Source organism: Chiloscyllium punctatum, chromosome 3 (genome assembly GCF_047496795.1).
Source record: "Chiloscyllium punctatum isolate Juve2018m chromosome 3, sChiPun1.3, whole genome shotgun sequence".
In the NCBI taxonomy this organism is placed as follows: domain Eukaryota; kingdom Metazoa; phylum Chordata; class Chondrichthyes; order Orectolobiformes; family Hemiscylliidae; genus Chiloscyllium; species Chiloscyllium punctatum.
Genome location: NC_092741.1, coordinates 4,354,224 through 4,372,421, shown reverse-complemented (window position 1 = coordinate 4,372,421; position 18,198 = coordinate 4,354,224). Strand labels below are relative to the sequence as shown.

Here is an 18,198-nt window from a genome sequence, read left to right as displayed (position 1 = left end):
ACTGCAAAATAGCCAATGTTGTTCCTTTGTTTACAAAGGGCAACAATGTAATCCAGGAAATTAAAAGCAGGTAACCTTTCAAGAGTGGTAGAGAAATTATTGGAGAAGATTCTTAGGGACAGGATTTACTCACAGTTGGAGAAGAATGGACTTCTTAGGGATAGTCAGCATGGATTTGTATGGGAAAGGAATGGCCTCACAAATTGGGTGGAGCTTTTCAAGGAAGTGACAAAGATGATTGATGAGGGTAAGGCAATGGATGTTGTCCACATGGACTTTACTAAAGCATTTGAAAGGTCCCTCATGGTAGGCTGGCCCAGAAGATTAAGACACAGGGGATCCTGGTGAGTTGTACAGTTGGAGAGAAATTTGGCTTGGTCATAGAAGACAGAGGATAGTTGTGGAGGATGTTTTCCTGCTGGACGTCTGTGACCATTGGTGTTCTACAAAGATCAGTGTTGGAACATCTATTGCTTGTAATCTATAAATGATTTGTATAAAATGTCAGTGGTTTGATTAATACACATGAACAGGCAGAGAATAGTAGAGTATGGACTGTCTGCAGGCAGATGGGATTAGTTTAGATTGGCATCATGGTTGGCACAGACATAGTGAGCCCGTGACCCAACATTTCAACTCCCCCTCCCACTCTGCTGAGGACATGGAGGTCCTGGGCCTCCTTCACTGCCGCTCCCTCACCACCAGACACCTGGAGGAAGAACGCCTCATCTTTCGCCTCGGAACACTTCAACCCCAGGGCATCAATGTGGACTTCAACAGTTTCCTCATTTCCCCTTCCCCACCTCATCCTAGTTCTAAACTTCCAGCTCAGTAACTGTCCCCATGACTTGTCCGGACTTTTCCTACCTGCCTATCTCCTTTTCCACCTATCCACTCCACTCTCTCCTCCCTGACCTATCACCTTCATCCCCTCCCCCACTCACCCATTGTACTCTATGCTGCTTTCTCCCCAACCCCACCCTCCTCTAGCTTATCTCTCCACACTTTAGGCTCACTGCCTTTATTCCTGATGAAGGGCTTTTGCCCGAAACGTCGATTTCGAAGCTCCTTGGATGCTGCCTGAACTGCTGTGCTCTTCCAGCACCACTAATCCAGTATAGTGAGCTGAAGGGCCTGTTCCTGCACTACACTGTTCTATGTTTTTAAGCTGCTTTTGAATAAAACAAATAAAGACTAGTGGGGGATGTTTAAAGAAACTATAACACAATACAAAACCCATTTATATCCCTGACAGAGAAAAGCTCCACTTCACAGGAACAATAGAAACGGACAATTAAAGAGGTAGGGCACAGCATAAAACTAAAAGAAAGCGCAGACAGAAATGCAAAAAAAAACACAGATACTGCTGAATTAGAAAGATCTGCAAGAGGCCACAAAGCAGCTTATAAGAGATATGAAAAGGGATTCTCAAAGAAAACTTTTAAGGGACTTCAAAATCAATAAGACAAAATGTTTATAGTTCAAAAAAGGGTGGGTGGTCAGGAGCACCGTTGCCCCATTAAGTGTGGACATTGTCAATGAGCATGGGGGAAATAGCAGACTGACTGATTTTCCACCCACCTCTCTAAACAGTGAGTGCAGGAGCTCATTTCTTCTTCTTGTTACACTATTGAAGGTGAGCTACTCCCTGTCAGTCATCAGGGAATGCTGCAGCCATTTAGCAACATCCTTTTCTTGCCATGAAATGTATCAATTCAGGGGGTCATTCTCAAATGGCTGAGATAACTGATTGGCACTGCTCTCAGCCAATTCCCAAGTGCCAATCTGCCCTTTGTTGAAGTGGAAATGATCCAGTATCTGCAACAGGTTGAGGGAGAGAAGATTCAGGAATATCAATTGCACTCGGATAGTGTACTTACCAGGGATATAGCTTCGGTGGTTGCCTCCTCTGGCAGACTATCGCTGCTCAAGGGCTTGCTCTCTGCTGAACAGAGTTCTGCCTGCAGGGGAACACCAGGGAGGAGGACAACAAATGCTCCTGTTAGAAATGTAAATGCAAACCACAGTGTTTCCAACACTGCAGCTAGTCTACAATGACAAGATCACTATGGATTGGTGAAAAGGAACATATCAAATACAAGAGGCCAGTGGACCTGGGCACATATCCCAGTTTAAGGCAATGATATATGCTTTGGACATAACAAAGTATACTCCAGCCTTTGCCATGATGACAGTCAAGTATTTCTGCTGAGATTTCTGCCACAGGACAAAGGGGGAAGCAGGGGAGTGGTAGCCGGTGTAACCATATGGAGTCATAGAATCATACAGAAATGCGAAGTGAGATGATAAAAGGTCAAAGGTTTCAGTAAGGCTGATCAAATTATGAATGAGGCAGGACCATTGTGAAATTACATGCAAATGGACAAGATTCCATCACTGAGACGAGACTAACTGGGCTGTGATACAGGACAATCAGTGAGATTGAGACTGACTGGGCTCTGAGACAGGGCCATTAGTTATATAGAGACTGACTGGGCTGTGAGACAGGACCATCAGTTATATAGAGACTGACTGGGCTGTGATACAGGACAATCAGTGAGATTGAGACTGACTGGGCTCTGAGACAGGGCCATTAGTTATATAGAGACTGACTGGGCTGTGAGACAGGACCATCAGTTATACACAGACTGACTGGGCTGTGAGACAGGACCATCAGCTATATAGAGACTGACTGGGCTGTGAGACAGGACCATCAGTTATATAGAGACTGACTGGGCTGTGAGACAGGACCATCAGTTATACAGAGACTGACTGGGCTGTGAGACAAGACCATCAGTTATATAGAGACTGACTGGGCTGTGAGACAGGACCATCAGTTATACACAGACTGACTGGGCTGTGAGACAGGACCATCAGCTATATAGAGACTGACTGGGCTGTGAGACAGGACCATCAGTTATATAGAGACTGACTGGGCTGTGAGACAGGAACATCAGTTATATAGAGACTGACTGGGCTGTGAGACAGGACCATCAGTTATATAGAGACTGACTGGGCTGTGAGACAGGACCATCAGTTATACACAGACTGACTGGGCTGTGAGACAGGACCATCAGCTATATAGAGACTGACTGGGCTGTGAGACAGGACCATCAGTTATATAGAGACTGACTGGGCTGTGAGACAGGACCATCAGTTATATAGAGACTGACTGGGCTGTGAGACAGGACCATCAGTTATATAGAGACTGACTGGGCTGTGAGACAGGACCATCAGTTATACACAGACTGACTGGGCTGTGAGACAGGACCATCAGCTATATAGAGACTGACTGGGCTGTGAGACAGGACCATCAGTTATATAGAGACTGACTGGGCTGTGAGACAGGACCATCAGTTATATAGAGACTGACTGGGCTGTGAGACAGGACCATCAGTTATATAGAGACTGACTGGGCTGTGAGACAGGACCATCAGTTATACAGAGACTGACTGGGCTGTGAGACAGGACCATCAGCTATATAGAGACTGACTGGGCTGTGAGACAGGACCATCAGTTATATAGAGACTGACTGGGCTGTGAGACAGGACCATCAGCTATATAGAGACTGACTGGGCTGTGAGACAGGACCATCAGTTATATAGAGACTGACTGGGCTGTGAGACAGGAACATCAGTTATATAGAGACTGACTGGGCTGTGAGACAGGACCATCAGTTATATAGAGACTGACTGGGCTGTGAGACAGGACCATCAGTTATACACAGACTGACTGGGCTGTGAGACAGGACCATCAGCTATATAGAGACTGACTGGGCTGTGAGACAGGACCATCAGTTATATAGAGACTGACTGGGCTGTGAGACAGGACCATCAGTTATATAGAGACTGACTGGGCTGTGAGACAGGACCATCAGTTATATAGAGACTGACTGGGCTGTGAGACAGGACCATCAGTTATACAGAGACTGACTGGGCTGTGAGACAGGACCATCAGCTATATAGAGACTGACTGGGCTGTGAGACAGGACCATCAGTTATATAGAGACTGACTGGGCTGTGAGACAGGACCATCAGTTATACAGAGACTGACTGGGCTGTGAGAGAGGACCATCAGTTATATAGAGACTGACTGGGCTGTGAGAGAGGACCATCAGTTATATAGAGACTGACTGGGCTGTGAGACAAGACCATCAGTTATATAGAGACTGACTGGGCTGTGAGAGAGGACCATCAGTTATACACAGACTGACTGGGCTGTGAGAGAGGACCATCAGTTATATAGAGACTGACTGGGCTGTGAGACAGGACCATCAGTTATATAGAGACTGACTGGGCTGTGAGAGAGGACCATCAGTTATACACAGACTGACTGGGCTGTGAGACAGGACCATCAGTTATATAGAGACTGACTGGGCTGAGAGACAGGACCATTAGTTATATAGAGACTGACTGGACTGTGAGACAGGACCATCAGTTATATAGAGACTGACTGGGCTGTGATAAAGCACCATCAGTTAAAAAGAGACTGACTGGGCTGTGAGACTTGACCATCAGTTATACAGAGACTGACTGGGCTGTGAGACAGGACCATCACTTATATGGAGACTGACTGGGCTCTGAGACAGGATCTGGATTAGTGGTGCTGGAAGAGCACAGCAGTTCAGGCAGCATCCAAGTAGCTTTGAAATCGACGTTTTGTGAGGGCTTTTGCCCGAAACGTCGATTTCGAAGCTATTTGGATGCTGCCTGAAATGCTGTGCTCTTCCAGCACCACTAATCCAGAATCTGGTTTCCAGCCTCTGCAGTCATTGTTTTTACCTGTGAGACAGGATCATCAGTTATACACAGACTGACTGGGCGGTGATACAGGACCATAAGTTATACACACACTGACTGGGCGGTGATACAGGACCATCAGTTATATAGAGACTGACTGGGCTGTGAGACAGGACCATCAGTTATATAGAGACTGACTGGGCTGTGATAAAGGACCATCAGTTATACAGAGACTGACTGGGCTGTGAGACAGGACCATCAGTTATATAGAGACTGACTGGGCTGTGAGAGAGGACCATCAGTTATATAGAGACTGACTGGGCTGTGAGACAGGACCATCAGTTATATAGAGACTGACTGGGCTGTGAGACAGGATAAGCTTCAATCTGCAATTTGAGGAAAGGGTACAATCGGAAGTGAGAACATTTCTGTTGAATAAAGGGAACTATGGAGCTAGGAGGGAGGAGCTAGCCAAAGTTCAGTGGTACAAAACCTTAGCAGGGATGACAGTGGAGGAACAATGGCGGATATTTCTGGTATATTGCAGAAGATGCAGGATCAGTTCATTCCAAAAAGGAAGAAAGATCCTGGGAGGAGGCATGGGTGGCCGTGGCTGACGAGGAAAGTTAAGAAACATATAAAGTTAAAAGAGAAAAAGTATAACATCGCAAAGGTAAGTGGGAAAACGGTGGACTGGGAAGCTTTTAAAGAACAACAGAGCATTAGTAAGAAGGAAATACACAGAGAAAAAATGAGGTACGAAGGTAAACTGGCCAAGAATATAAAGGAGGATAGTAAAAGCTTTTTTAGGTGTGTGATAGGCAAAAAAATGGTTAAGACGAAAATTGGGCCCTTGAAGACAGAAACAGGGGAAGAGATTACGGGGAACAAAGAAATGGCAGAAGAATTGAATTGTTACTTCAGACCTGTGTTCACTGGGGAAGTCTGTGTATAACTGATGGTCAGTTATAACTGATCATCAGTTACATACAGACTGACTGGGCTGTGAGACAGGGCCATTAGTTATACAGAGACTGACTGCGCTCTGAGACAGAACCATCAGTTATACACAGACTGACTGGGCTGTGAGACAGGACCATCAGCTATATAGAGACTGACTGGGCTGTGAGACAGGACCATCAGTTATATAGAGACTGACTGGGCTGTGAGACAGAACCATCAGTTATATAGAGACTGACTGGGCTGTGAGACAGGAACATCAGTTATATAGAGACTGACTGGGCTGTGAGACAGGACCATCAGTTATATAGAGACTGACTGGGCTGTGAGACAGGACCATCAGTTATATAGAGACTGACTGGGCTGTGAGACAGGACCATCAGTTATACACAGACTGACTGGGCTGTGAGACAGGACCATCAGCTATATAGAGACTGACTGGGCTGTGAGACAGGACCATCAGTTATATAGAGACTGACTGGGCTGTGAGACAGGACCATCAGCTATATAGAGACTGACTGGGCTGTGAGACAGGACCATCAGTTATATAGAGACTGACTGGGCTGTGAGATAGGACCATCAGTTATACAGAGACTGACTGGGCTGTGAGACAGGACCATCAGCTATATAGAGACTGACTGGGCTGTGAGACAGGACCATCAGTTATATAGAGACTGACTGGGCTGTGAGACAGGACCATCAGTTATACAGAGACTGACTGGGCTGTGAGAGAGGACCATCAGTTATATAGAGACTGACTGGGCTGTGAGAGAGGACCATCAGTTATATAGAGACTGACTGGGCTGTGAGACAAGACCATCAGTTATATAGAGACTGACTGGGCTGTGAGAGAGGACCATCAGTTATACACAGACTGACTGGGCTGTGAGAGAGGACCATCAGTTATATAGAGACTGACTGGGCTGTGAGACAGGACCATCAGTTATATAGAGACTGACTGGGCTGTGAGAGAGGACCATCAGTTATACACAGACTGACTGGGCTGTGAGACAGGACCATCAGTTATATAGAGACTGACTGGACTGTGAGACAGGACCATCAGTTATATAGAGACTGACTGGGCTGTGAGACAGGGCCATTAGTTATACAGAGACTGACTGCGCTCTGAGACAGAACCATCAGTTATACACAGACTGACTGGGCTGTGAGACAGGACCATCAGTTATACAGAGACTGACTGGGCTGTGAGACAGGGCCAGTAGTTATACAGAGACTGACTGGGCTGTGAGACAAGACCATCAGTTATACAGAGACTGACTGCGCTCTGAGACAGAACCATCAGTTATACACAGACTGACTGGGCTGTGAGACAGGACCATCAGTTATACAGAGACTGACTGGGCTGTGAGACAGGGCCATTAGTTATACAGAGACTGACTGGGCTGTGAGACAGGGCCATTAGTTATACAGAGACTGACTGCGCTCTGAGACAGAACCATCAGTTATACACAGACTGACTGGGCTGTGAGACAGGACCATCAGTTATACAGAGACTGACTGGGTCAGGGAGTAAGGACCATCAGTTATATAGAGACTGACTGGGCTGTGAGACAGGACCGTCAGTTATATAGAGACTGACTGGGCTGTGAGACAGGACCATCAGTTATATAGAGACTGACTGGGCTGTGAGACAGAACCATCAGTTATATAGAGACTGACTGGGCTGTGAGACAGGACCATCAGTTATATAGAGACTGACTGGGTTGTGATACAGGACTATCAGTTATACAGAGACTGACTGGGCTGTGAGACAGGACCATCAGTTATATAGAGACTGACTGGGCTGTGAGACAGGACTATCAGTTATATAGAGACTGACTGGGCTGTGAGACAGGACCATCAGTTATATAGAGACTGACTGGGCTGTGAGACAGGACCATCAGTTATATAGAGACTGACTGGGCTGTGAGACAGGACTATCAGTTATATAGAGACTGACTGGGCTGTGAGACAGGACCATCAGTTATATAGAGACTGACTGGGCTGTGAGACAGGACTATCAGTTATACAGAGACTGACTGGGCTGTGAGACAGGACCATCAGTTATACAGAGACTGACTGGGTCAGGGAGTAAGGACCATCAGTTATATAGAGACTGACTGGGCTGTGAGACAGAACCATCAGTTATATAGAGACTGACTGGGCTGTGAGACAGGAACATCAGTTATATAGAGACTGACTGGGCTGTGATACAGGACTATCAGTTATATAGAGACTGACTGGGCTGTGAGACAGGACCATCAGTTATATAGAGACTGACTGGGCTGTGATACAGGACTATCAGTTATATAGAGACTGACTGGGCTGTGAGACAGGACCGTCAGTTATACATAGACTGACTGGGCTGTGATACAGGAACATCTGTTATATAGAGACTGACTGGGCTGTGAGACAGGAACATCAGTTATATAGAGACTGACTGGGCTGTGATACAGGACTATCAGTTATATAGAGACTGACTGGGCTGTGAGACAGGAACATCAGTTATACACAGACTGACTGGGCTGAGAGACAGGACTATCAGTTATACAGAGACTGACTGGGCTGTGAGACAGGACTATCAGTTATATAGAGACTGACTGGGCTGTGAGACAGGACCATCAGTTGTACACAGACTGACTGGGCTGAGAGACAGGACTATCAGTTATACAGAGACTGACTGGGCTGTGAGACAGGACTATCAGTTATACACAGACTGACTGGGCTGTGAGACAGGACTATCAGTTATATAGAGACTGACTGGGCTGTGAGACAGGACTATCAGTTATATAGAGACTGACTGGACTGTGAGACAGGACCATCAGTTATACACAGACTGACTGGGCTGTGAGACAGGACTATCAGTTATAGAGAGACTGACTGGGCTGTGAGACAGAACCATCAGTTATATAGAGACTGACTGGGTTGTGATACAGGACTATCAGTTATACAGAGACTGACTGGGCTGTGAGACAGGACCATCAGTTATATAGAGACTGACTGGGCTGTGAGACAGGACCATCAGTTATATAGAGACTGACTGGGCTGTGAGACAGGACTATCAGTTATATAGAGACTGACTGGGCTGTGAGACAGGACCATCAGTTATATAGAGACTGACTGGGCTGTGAGACAGGACTATCAGTTATACAGAGACTGACTGGGCTGTAAGACAGGACCATCAGTTATACAGAGACTGACTGGGTCAGGGAGTAAGGACCATCAGTTAGAGAGACTGACTGGGCTGTGAGACAGAACCATCAGTTATATAGAGACTGACTGGGCTGTGAGACAGGAACATCAGTTATATAGAGACTGACTGGGCTGTGATACAGGACTATCAGTTATATAGAGACTGACTGGGCTGTGAGACAGGACCATCAGTTATATAGAGACTGACTGGGCTGTGATACAGGACTATCAGTTATATAGAGACTGACTGGGCTGTGAGACAGGACCGTCAGTTATACATAGACTGACTGGGCTGTGATACAGGACTATCAGTTATATAGAGACTGACTGGGCTGTGAGACAGGAACATCAGTTATATAGAGACTGACTGGGCTGTGAGACAGGACCGTCAGTTATACATAGACTGACTGGGCTGTGAGACAGGAACATCAGTTATACACAGACTGACTGGGCTGAGAGACAGGACTATCAGTTATACAGAGACTGACTGGGCCTTGAGACAGGACTATCAGTTATATAGAGACTGACTGGGCTGTGAGACAGGCCCATCAGTTATACACAGACTGACTGGGCTGAGAGACAGGACTATCAGTTATACAGAGACTGACTGGGCTGTGAGACAGGACTATCAGTTATACACAGACTGACTGGGCTGTGATACAGGACCATCAGTTATATAGAGACTGACTGGGCTGTGAGACAGGACCATCAGTTATACACAGACTGACTGGGCTGAGAGACAGGACTATCAGTTATACACAGACTGACTGGGCTGTGAGACAGGACTATCAGTTATACACAGACCGACTGGGCTGTGAGACAGGACTATCAGTTATATAGAGACTGACTGGGCTGTGAGACAGGACTATCAGTTATATAGAGACTGACTGGACTGTGAGACAGGACCATCAGTTATACACAGACTGACTGGGCTGTGAGACAGGACTATCAGTTATAGAGAGACTGACTGGGCTGTGAGACAGGAACATCTGTTATATAGAGACTGACTGGGCTGTGAGACAGGAACATCAGTTATATAGAGACTGACTGGGCTGTGAGACAGGAACATCAGTTATATAGAGACTGACTGGGCTGTGAATGAGGACCATCAGTTATATAGAGACTGACTGGGCTGTGAGACAGGACCATCAGTTATACACAGACTGACTGGGCTGTGAGACAGGACTATCAGTTATATAGAGACTGACTGGGCTGTGAGACAGGACCATCAGTTATACACAGACTGACTGGGCTGTGAGACATGAACATCAGTTATATAGAGACTGACTGGGCTGTGAGACAGGACCATCAGTTATATAGTGACTGACTGGGCTGTGAATGAGGACCATCAGTTTTACAGAGACTGACTGAGCTGTGAGACACGACCATCACTTATATACAGACTAACTGAGTGGGCTGAGAGAGCTATTTCGAAGCAGACAAACTGAGCTAAGAGAGTTATGCAGAGACAGCAACTCACTGAACTTGGCTGTTCCCGTGTTTGGCTCCTGTGATTGAGCAGGCTGACAATCTCAGTCTGTGAGCTGGAATGTGACATCCCTTCAAAGAATGGTCTGTAACAGCAATAATTAATTGTTTTTCATATTTTATTTTCAAGTAATATAATGATACAAGCAAGCACTGAGATGTGTCCTGGACTACATTTTCATGAAGATGTGATGGATAAAATGAACTTCATGTTATTTCTGATATATGTGAGATATTTGTTAATTTCCCCTGTATGGCTGAGTGATCTTAATAACACAAGGAAAGAACTTTCCCTCTTCTGTGTACTCAGTTATAACTTTCATGGTGGGGGTGGGTGGGGGTGGTGGGATGGTAGTCTGACTGTGGAGTTGCGGCTTATTTTGCTTTTCATAAGCCACCATTTAACCCAAAGTACTTTGCAACCAGTTAAAGAGTTTCTGAATTGTAATCACAGCTGTCATCACTCCCAGTATTACACTGTCAGAGGTGTCTTTTTGCAGAAGATGTTTTACTCTGGTTGCAATAAGAATTCCCAAGGTAATATTCCAGGATGAGCAGGGGAGTTGATGTGCCAGTTAATTATATCCTGACTATCACTAAAACTGATTATACGGTTGTTATCTCTGTCCTGTTTGTACAAGCCTGCTGTGTGTAAATTGGCTGATGTTTTTCCTACATTACTATAGTAACTACAGGTCAAAATGTAATTCATTGCCCGCAATGTGTTTTGGAACCTCTTAAGATTGTGTACGATAGGCTTAAGCAGCATTTTGAACTAATCTTATTTTCTTTATTTTCCTTTCGTGTTGCACTGATGGAAGAGACTGTCAGTTCAAATCACATCATTACTAATTATTGTTCCAGCTGAGGCTGGATCAGTGCACTGTCACCGTAGTCCCGTGACTCACGGGGTCACTACATCAAACAAGAACACCCGTTCCAGTTATATACATGACCTGTTTAATCCCCTATCTATTAACAGAAGATAAATAAAAACATTTATCCACTACGTTTCTGAATAACCACAATTATTGCTTTATTATTAACTCACAACTCATTTAAAGGAGATGCAAGAATGAGATGACATACACACTCAGTAGATGGGATAAATATTTATTCCTCTCAATATCCTCCAAAATATACAAGTCAGAATAGGGCCATCAGTTAGAAAACAGGTTTCTTTGCAGAGATTGACTTTCTGAGAATAAAACTTTCCAACAATGGAATTTGCATTTGAAGGCAGAAGGCCGAAGTGAAGGATGTTTTACTATCAGTTACCCTTACGTCCTGGCACGTGTAAGCAGCTTACTAATCATGCACAATCACCTCAGAGACATAGGTTGAAAATTGTAATAGGAGTAGGCCATTCCGTCCTTTGAACCTGCTGATCATCCAATTCAGTCTCCTGTTCCTGTTTTCCCTCATACCCTTTGATCACTTTATAACCTACTCATACAGACATCGAGTCACAGAGATGTACAGCACGGAAACAGACCCTTCAGTCCAACTCGTCCATGCTGACCAGATACCCAATCCAATCTAGTCCCATTTGCCAGCACCGGGCCCTTATCCCTCTCAACCCTTCCTGTTCATATACCCATCCAGATGCCTTTTATATGCTGTAATTCAACCAGCCTCCACCACTTCCTCTGGCAGCTCATTCCATACACACACCACCCTGTGTGTGAAAAAGTTGCCTATTACATCTTTCCCCTCTCACTCTAAATCTATGCCCTCTAGTTCTGGACTCCCCCACCCCAGGAAAAACACCTTGTCTACTTACCCTATCAATGCCTCCCCATGATTTTATAAACCTCGATAAAGTCACCCCTCAGCCTCCAATGCTCCAGGGAAAATAGCCCCAGCCTATTCAGCCTCTCCTTGTAGCTCAAATCCTCCAATCCTCTTGGAAAACAATGTTTGGGCTCAACCAATTTTTGTGGCAGAGAATTCCTCAGGCTCAACACTCTCTGGGTGAAGAAATTTCTCCTCATCTCTGTCCTAAATGGTGTACCCCTAATTTTACATTATTGGAAACATCCTTCCTGCATTTACCTGGGAAAGTCCTGTTAGAATTTCACAGGTTACTATAGGAGCCTACCCTCATTCTGCTAAGGTCCAGTGAAAAAGTCCTGAACAATCTAGTCTCTTTTCATATGTCAATCCTTCCCAGGAATCATTCTGGTAAATTTCCATTGCCCTCCCTTCACAGTCTTCCCCAAATAAGGAAACCAAACCTGCAGGTCCCTCGGTCCCTGAAAACTCTTTCAAGCAGTGTCATTAAACTATTTTGCATCTCCATATCCATCCTGCCAAAACGTAACATGCCACATTTGTCTTGGGTGATGACAAGCTTCTTGAGTATTGTTGGAGTTGCCCCTATGCAGGCAAATGGGTTATTCCATCCCCCTCCTGACTTATGTCTTGTAGATGGTGGACAGGCTTTGGGGAGTCAGGAGGTGAGTTACTCCTTGCGGTATTCCCAGCCTCTGACCAGCTCTTGTAGCTGCTATATTTTTATGGTAAGTCCAACTGAGCTTCTGGTCAGTGATAAATCCCAGGATATTGATAATGGAGGATTCAGTGATGGTCATGCCACTGAATTTCAAGGGGTGGTGATTAGAATCTTTGTAGTTGGAAATGGTCATTGCCTAATGTATGTCACATATGAGTATGTGTGAGCTGTGCATGTAATTCTGTTTATGTTTTACAAATGTACAATAATTTGTGAAGTATTATGAATCCATAATAAAATGTGGATTTATTCCACTGTAATCTCTTGTCATCAGGTCAGACAGAATCGAGTCTCAATATCGGGAATTGGTGTGGCCTGAATATTACCTGCCACTTCTCAGTGAACTGATTAGTGCATCTTCCAAAACTTTTCCAATGATCAAGAGTAGACTGATGGGGTTGGAATTGGCCGGATTGGATTTGTTCTGCTTTTTTATGTACAGGACATACTTGGGCAATTTTCTATAAGGTTGGGTAGATACCAGTGTTGTAACTGTACTGGAAGAGCTTGATTAGGAAAACAGCAAGTTCTGGAGCACAGGTCTTCAGTGCTATTGCCGGAATGTTGTCATAGTGTTTGCAGTATCTAGTGCCTCCAACTGTTTCTTGATATCATGTGAAGTGAATTGCATTGGATGAAGACTGGTATCTGTAATACTGGGAGCCACTGAAGGAGGCCGAGATGGATCATCCACTCGGCATTTCTGGCTGAAGATTGCTGCTAATGCTACAGCCTTACCTTTTGCCCTGATCTGCTGGGCTCTTCCAGCATTGGAGATGTGGATATTTGTGGAGCCTCCTCCTCCAGTGAGTTGTTTAACTGTCTTTCCTCATTCACGACTGGAAGTAGCAGGACTACAGAGCTTAGATCTGATCTGTTGGCTGTGGGAGCCCTTAGCTCTATCTACCACTTGCTGATTATGCTGTTTGCCGTACAAGTAATCCTGTTTGGTGGCTTCACCAGCTTGACACCTCATCTTCAGGTATCCCTGATGCTGCTCCCAGCATGCCGTCCTGTACTCCCCATTGACCCAGGGTTGATACCCTGGCTTGGTGGTAATGGGTGAGTGGGGGATATGCCAGGCCATGAGGTTATAGATTGTGCTGGAGGACAGTTCTGCTGCTGTTGGTGACCCACAGTGTCTCACGGACGCCCAGCCTTGAGTTACTAGATCAGTTTGAAGTCTGTCCCATTGAGCACGGTGATAGTGCCACACAACACGATGGAGAGGATTCTCAACGTGAAGGTGGGACTTTGTCTCCACACGGACTGTGCGGTGGTCACTCTTACCGATACTGTCACAGACAGATACATCTGTAGCTGGCAGATTGGTAAGGATGGGGTCAGGTATGTTTTTCCCCCTTGTTGGTTCCCTCCCCACCTGCCGTAGACCCAGTCTGGCAGCTCGTTCCTTTAGGACCCGACCAGCTCAATCAGTAATGCTGCTGCTGAGTCACTCTTGGTGGTGGGTCAGTGAAACCCCCTACCCAGAGTACATCCTGTGTCCTTGCCACCCTCAGCGCTTCCTCTAAGTGTTGTTCAACATGGAGGATACTGATTCATCAGCCAAGGGAGGATGGTACGTGGTAATCAGCAGGAGGTTTCCTTCTCCATGTTTAACCTGAAACCATGAGACTTCATGGCAATCAGAGTCAATGTTGAGGACTCCCACAGCAATTCCCTCCTGACAGTATCCCACTGTGCCACTACCTCTGCTGGGTCTGTCCTGCCGGTGAGACAGGACATTTCCAGGGATAAAATTAACTAGGCAAATGTTTCTGGACTAAGTGTGTAATGATAATTTCCAGGGATGGTAATGGTGGTATCTGGGACATTACCTGTAAGGTATGATGCCATGGGTATGGTTGTGTCAGGCTGTTGTTTGACTAGACTGTGAGATAGCTCTCCCAATGTTGGCATAGGCTCCAGATGTTAGTGAGGAGAATGTTGCAGGGTCGACAGGGCTGTTTCTGCCGTTGCCTTTTCTGGTGCATAGGTCAATCCCAGGTCATCCATCCGTCCGCTTTCATTTCTTTCAGATTTGCAGATGACAACTTCACTTAATAAAACTGAGTGGCTTGCTCGGCCAATTCAGAAAACAGTTGAGAGTCAGCCACATTACAGTGGAGTCTGGAGTCAGATGTAGACAAGATGAGGTGAGGTTGGCAGATTTTCTACCCCAAAGGACATTTATTAGCCAGATGATTGTTTTCTGACAATCGACAATGGTTTCATGGTCATCAGCAGATTTTAATTCCAGATATTTTTCATTGAATTCAAATTCCACAGTTAGCTGGGGCAGGACTTGAACCAGGCTCCCCAAAACATTGTCTGAGTTTCTGGATTAAGTGTGTAGTGATAATGCCACTAAGCTATTGCCTCATTCCCTCACCTCAATCTTAAATTGGTTCCCCTCTATTCTGAGACCATGTCCTATTGTCCTAGACTCTTCCATGAAGGGAAACATCCTCACAGGATTGACCCTGTCAAGCCCTTTAAGAATTCAATGGATTTCAATGTGATCACCTCTCATTCGTTTGAACTCCTTACTGTTTACCATTTCTCAACTTTGGTATCATCTACATATTTTGAAATTTTAGTCTGTATTCCAACATAAATTTATGCACATTAAAAAAAAAGCACTGACTGTTTGGGAACACTATTGTCTATAAAACAACCTATTACTCTTTTATCCAAGCTGACATGGATTGGTTTGTCCCTTGGGCCTCAATTTTCAAGAACACATACTTCTGTATGACTTACTTTAGTTTAGGCTTTGGTGTGCTGAGAACACTTTCATTGTCCTCCATTTCCGGGCCACTGTCACTGGGATTGTAAACTTCCAAGCTTTCATAGAGTAAATCAAGGTCTTCCTCTGCTTCCTGGGTCTGGTCCACAGGATCAGAGTCCAGCACCTTACACACAAAACAGATCAATCACATCTTAGTTATCAGAAATCACACAGCAATGACAATTTGTCCTCTGGTTGAGCAGGACTCCACACTTATGTCCCTATGAGTCAGTACCGTTTCAGTTGACAGCACACATGCCTCTCAGTTTGAAGGTTGAAATCCCTGTCCAAAACATAACCTCAAAGATTGTAGGGCTGATGTCATTGTGATGCTGGAAGAGTGCTGAAATGCCAGAGACAGTGGCTGAAATTAGATGTTAAACAGAAGTCCCATAGGTTCGAACCATCATTTTCATATCGTCCTCTCTAATGTGTAGGCTGGCTAAAATAAGGTGGAGAATTGCACAAAATAATTATAAATCAATCAAACTAACCTTAGCAGCAGGCAAATTACTGGAAAAGATTCGAAGAAACAGGAGAAATCACCTTAAAGAGGTATAGATAATCAAGGTCAGTCAATGTGGATTTATTACGTGGAGGGGGTATGACACTAACGTGGATTTATTACATGGAGGGGGTGTGTCACTAACGTGGATTTATTACATGGAGGGGGTGTGACACTAACGTGGATTTATTACGTGGAGGGGGTGTGTCACTAACGTGGATTTATTACATGGAGGGGGTGTGTCACTAACGTGGATTTATTACATGGAGGGGGTGTGTCACTAACATGGATTTATTACACGGAGGGGGTGTGTCACTAACGTGGATTTATTACACGGAGGGGGTGTGACACTAACGTGGATTTATTACGTGGAGGGGGTGTGTCACTAACATGGATTTATTACGTGGAGGGGGTGTGCAACTAACGTGGATTTATTACATGGAGGGGGTGTGACACTAACGTGGATTTATTACGTGGAGGGGGTGTGTCACTAACATGGATTTATTACATGGAGGGGGTGTGTCACTAACATGGATTTATTACGTGGAGGGGGTGTGTCACTAACATGGATTTATTACGTGGAGGGGGTGTGACACTAACGTGGATTTATTACGTGGAGGGGGTGTGACACTAACGTGGATTTATTACATGGAGGGGGTGTGACACTAACATGGATTTATTACATGGAGGGGGTGTGTCACTAACATGGATTTATTACGTGGAGGGGGTGTGTCACTAACATGGATTTATTACATGGAGGGGGTGTGTCACTAACGTGGATTTATTACGTGGAGGGGGTGTGTCACTAACATGGATTTATTACGTGGAGGGGGTGTGCAACTAACGTGGATTTATTACATGGAGGGGGTGTGACACTAACGTGGATTTATTACGTGGAGGGGGTGTGTCACTAACATGGATTTATTACGTGGAGGGGGTGTGCAACTAACGTGGATTTATTACATGGAGGGGGTGTGACACTAACGTGGATTTATTACACGGAGGGGGTGGTGACACTAACATGGATTTATTACATGGAGGGGGTGTGTCACTAACGTGGATTTATTACATGGAGGGGGTGTGTCACTAACATGGATTTATTACACGGAGGGGGTGTGTCACTAACGTGGATTTATTACACGGAGGGGGTGTGTCACTAACGTGGATTTATTACATGGAGGGGGTGTGACACTAACATGGATTTATTACATGGAGGGGGTGTGACACTAACGTGGATTTATTACATGGAGGGGGTGTGACACTAACGTGGATTTATTACATGGAGGGGGTGTGACACTAACGTGGATTTATTACATGGAGGGGGTGTGTCACTAACGTGGATTTATTACGTGGAGGGGGTGTGTCACTAACGTGGATTTATTACGTGGAGGGGGTGTGTCACTAACATGGATTTATTACATGGAGGGGGTGTGTCACTAACGTGGATTTATTACATGGAGGTGGTGTGACACTAACATGGATTTATTACATGGAGGGGGTGTGACACTAACGTGGATTTATTACATGGAGGGGGTGTGACACTAACATGGATTTATTACACGGAGGGGGTGTGACACTAACGTGGATTTATTACATGGAGGGGGTGTGACACTAACATGGATTTATTACACGGAGGGGGTGTGTCACTAACGTGGATTTATTACATGGAGGGGGTGTGACACTAACATGGATTTATTACATGGAGGGGGTGTGTCACTAACATGGATTTATTACGTGGAGGGGGTGTGACACTAACGTGGATTTATTACATGGAGGGGGTGTGACACTAACGTGGATTTATTACATGGAGGGGGTGTGACACTAACGTGGATTTATTACATGGAGGGGGTGTGACACTAACATGGATTTATTACATGGAGGGGGTGTGTCACTAACGTGGATTTATTACACGGAGGGGGTGTGTCACTAACGTGGATTTATTACATGGAGGGGGTGTGACACTAACGTGGATTTATTACATGGAGGGGGTGTGTCACTAACGTGGATT

General features: G+C 45.3%; 1 protein-coding gene across 3 annotated transcripts in view; it reads right to left on the bottom strand.

The window, feature by feature from the left end:
* The window catches only part of LOC140455247 (phosphofurin acidic cluster sorting protein 2-like), a 580,263-nt gene that overhangs the window by 143,386 nt on the left and 418,679 nt on the right, over positions 1–18,198 (bottom strand). For all 3 annotated transcript variants that reach the window (XR_011952804.1, XM_072549988.1, XM_072549975.1), the window contains 3 exons: positions 15,658–15,809; positions 10,372–10,465; positions 1,881–1,961 (listed from right to left, as the gene is read on the bottom strand). Coding sequence is in view for 2 of the 3 variants with exons in the window: in XM_072549988.1 (XP_072406089.1) it covers positions 1,881–1,961; positions 10,372–10,465; positions 15,658–15,809 (327 nt within the window). In the remaining variant the exon portion in view is untranslated. The remainder of the gene's footprint in view (positions 1–1,880; positions 1,962–10,371; positions 10,466–15,657; positions 15,810–18,198) is intronic.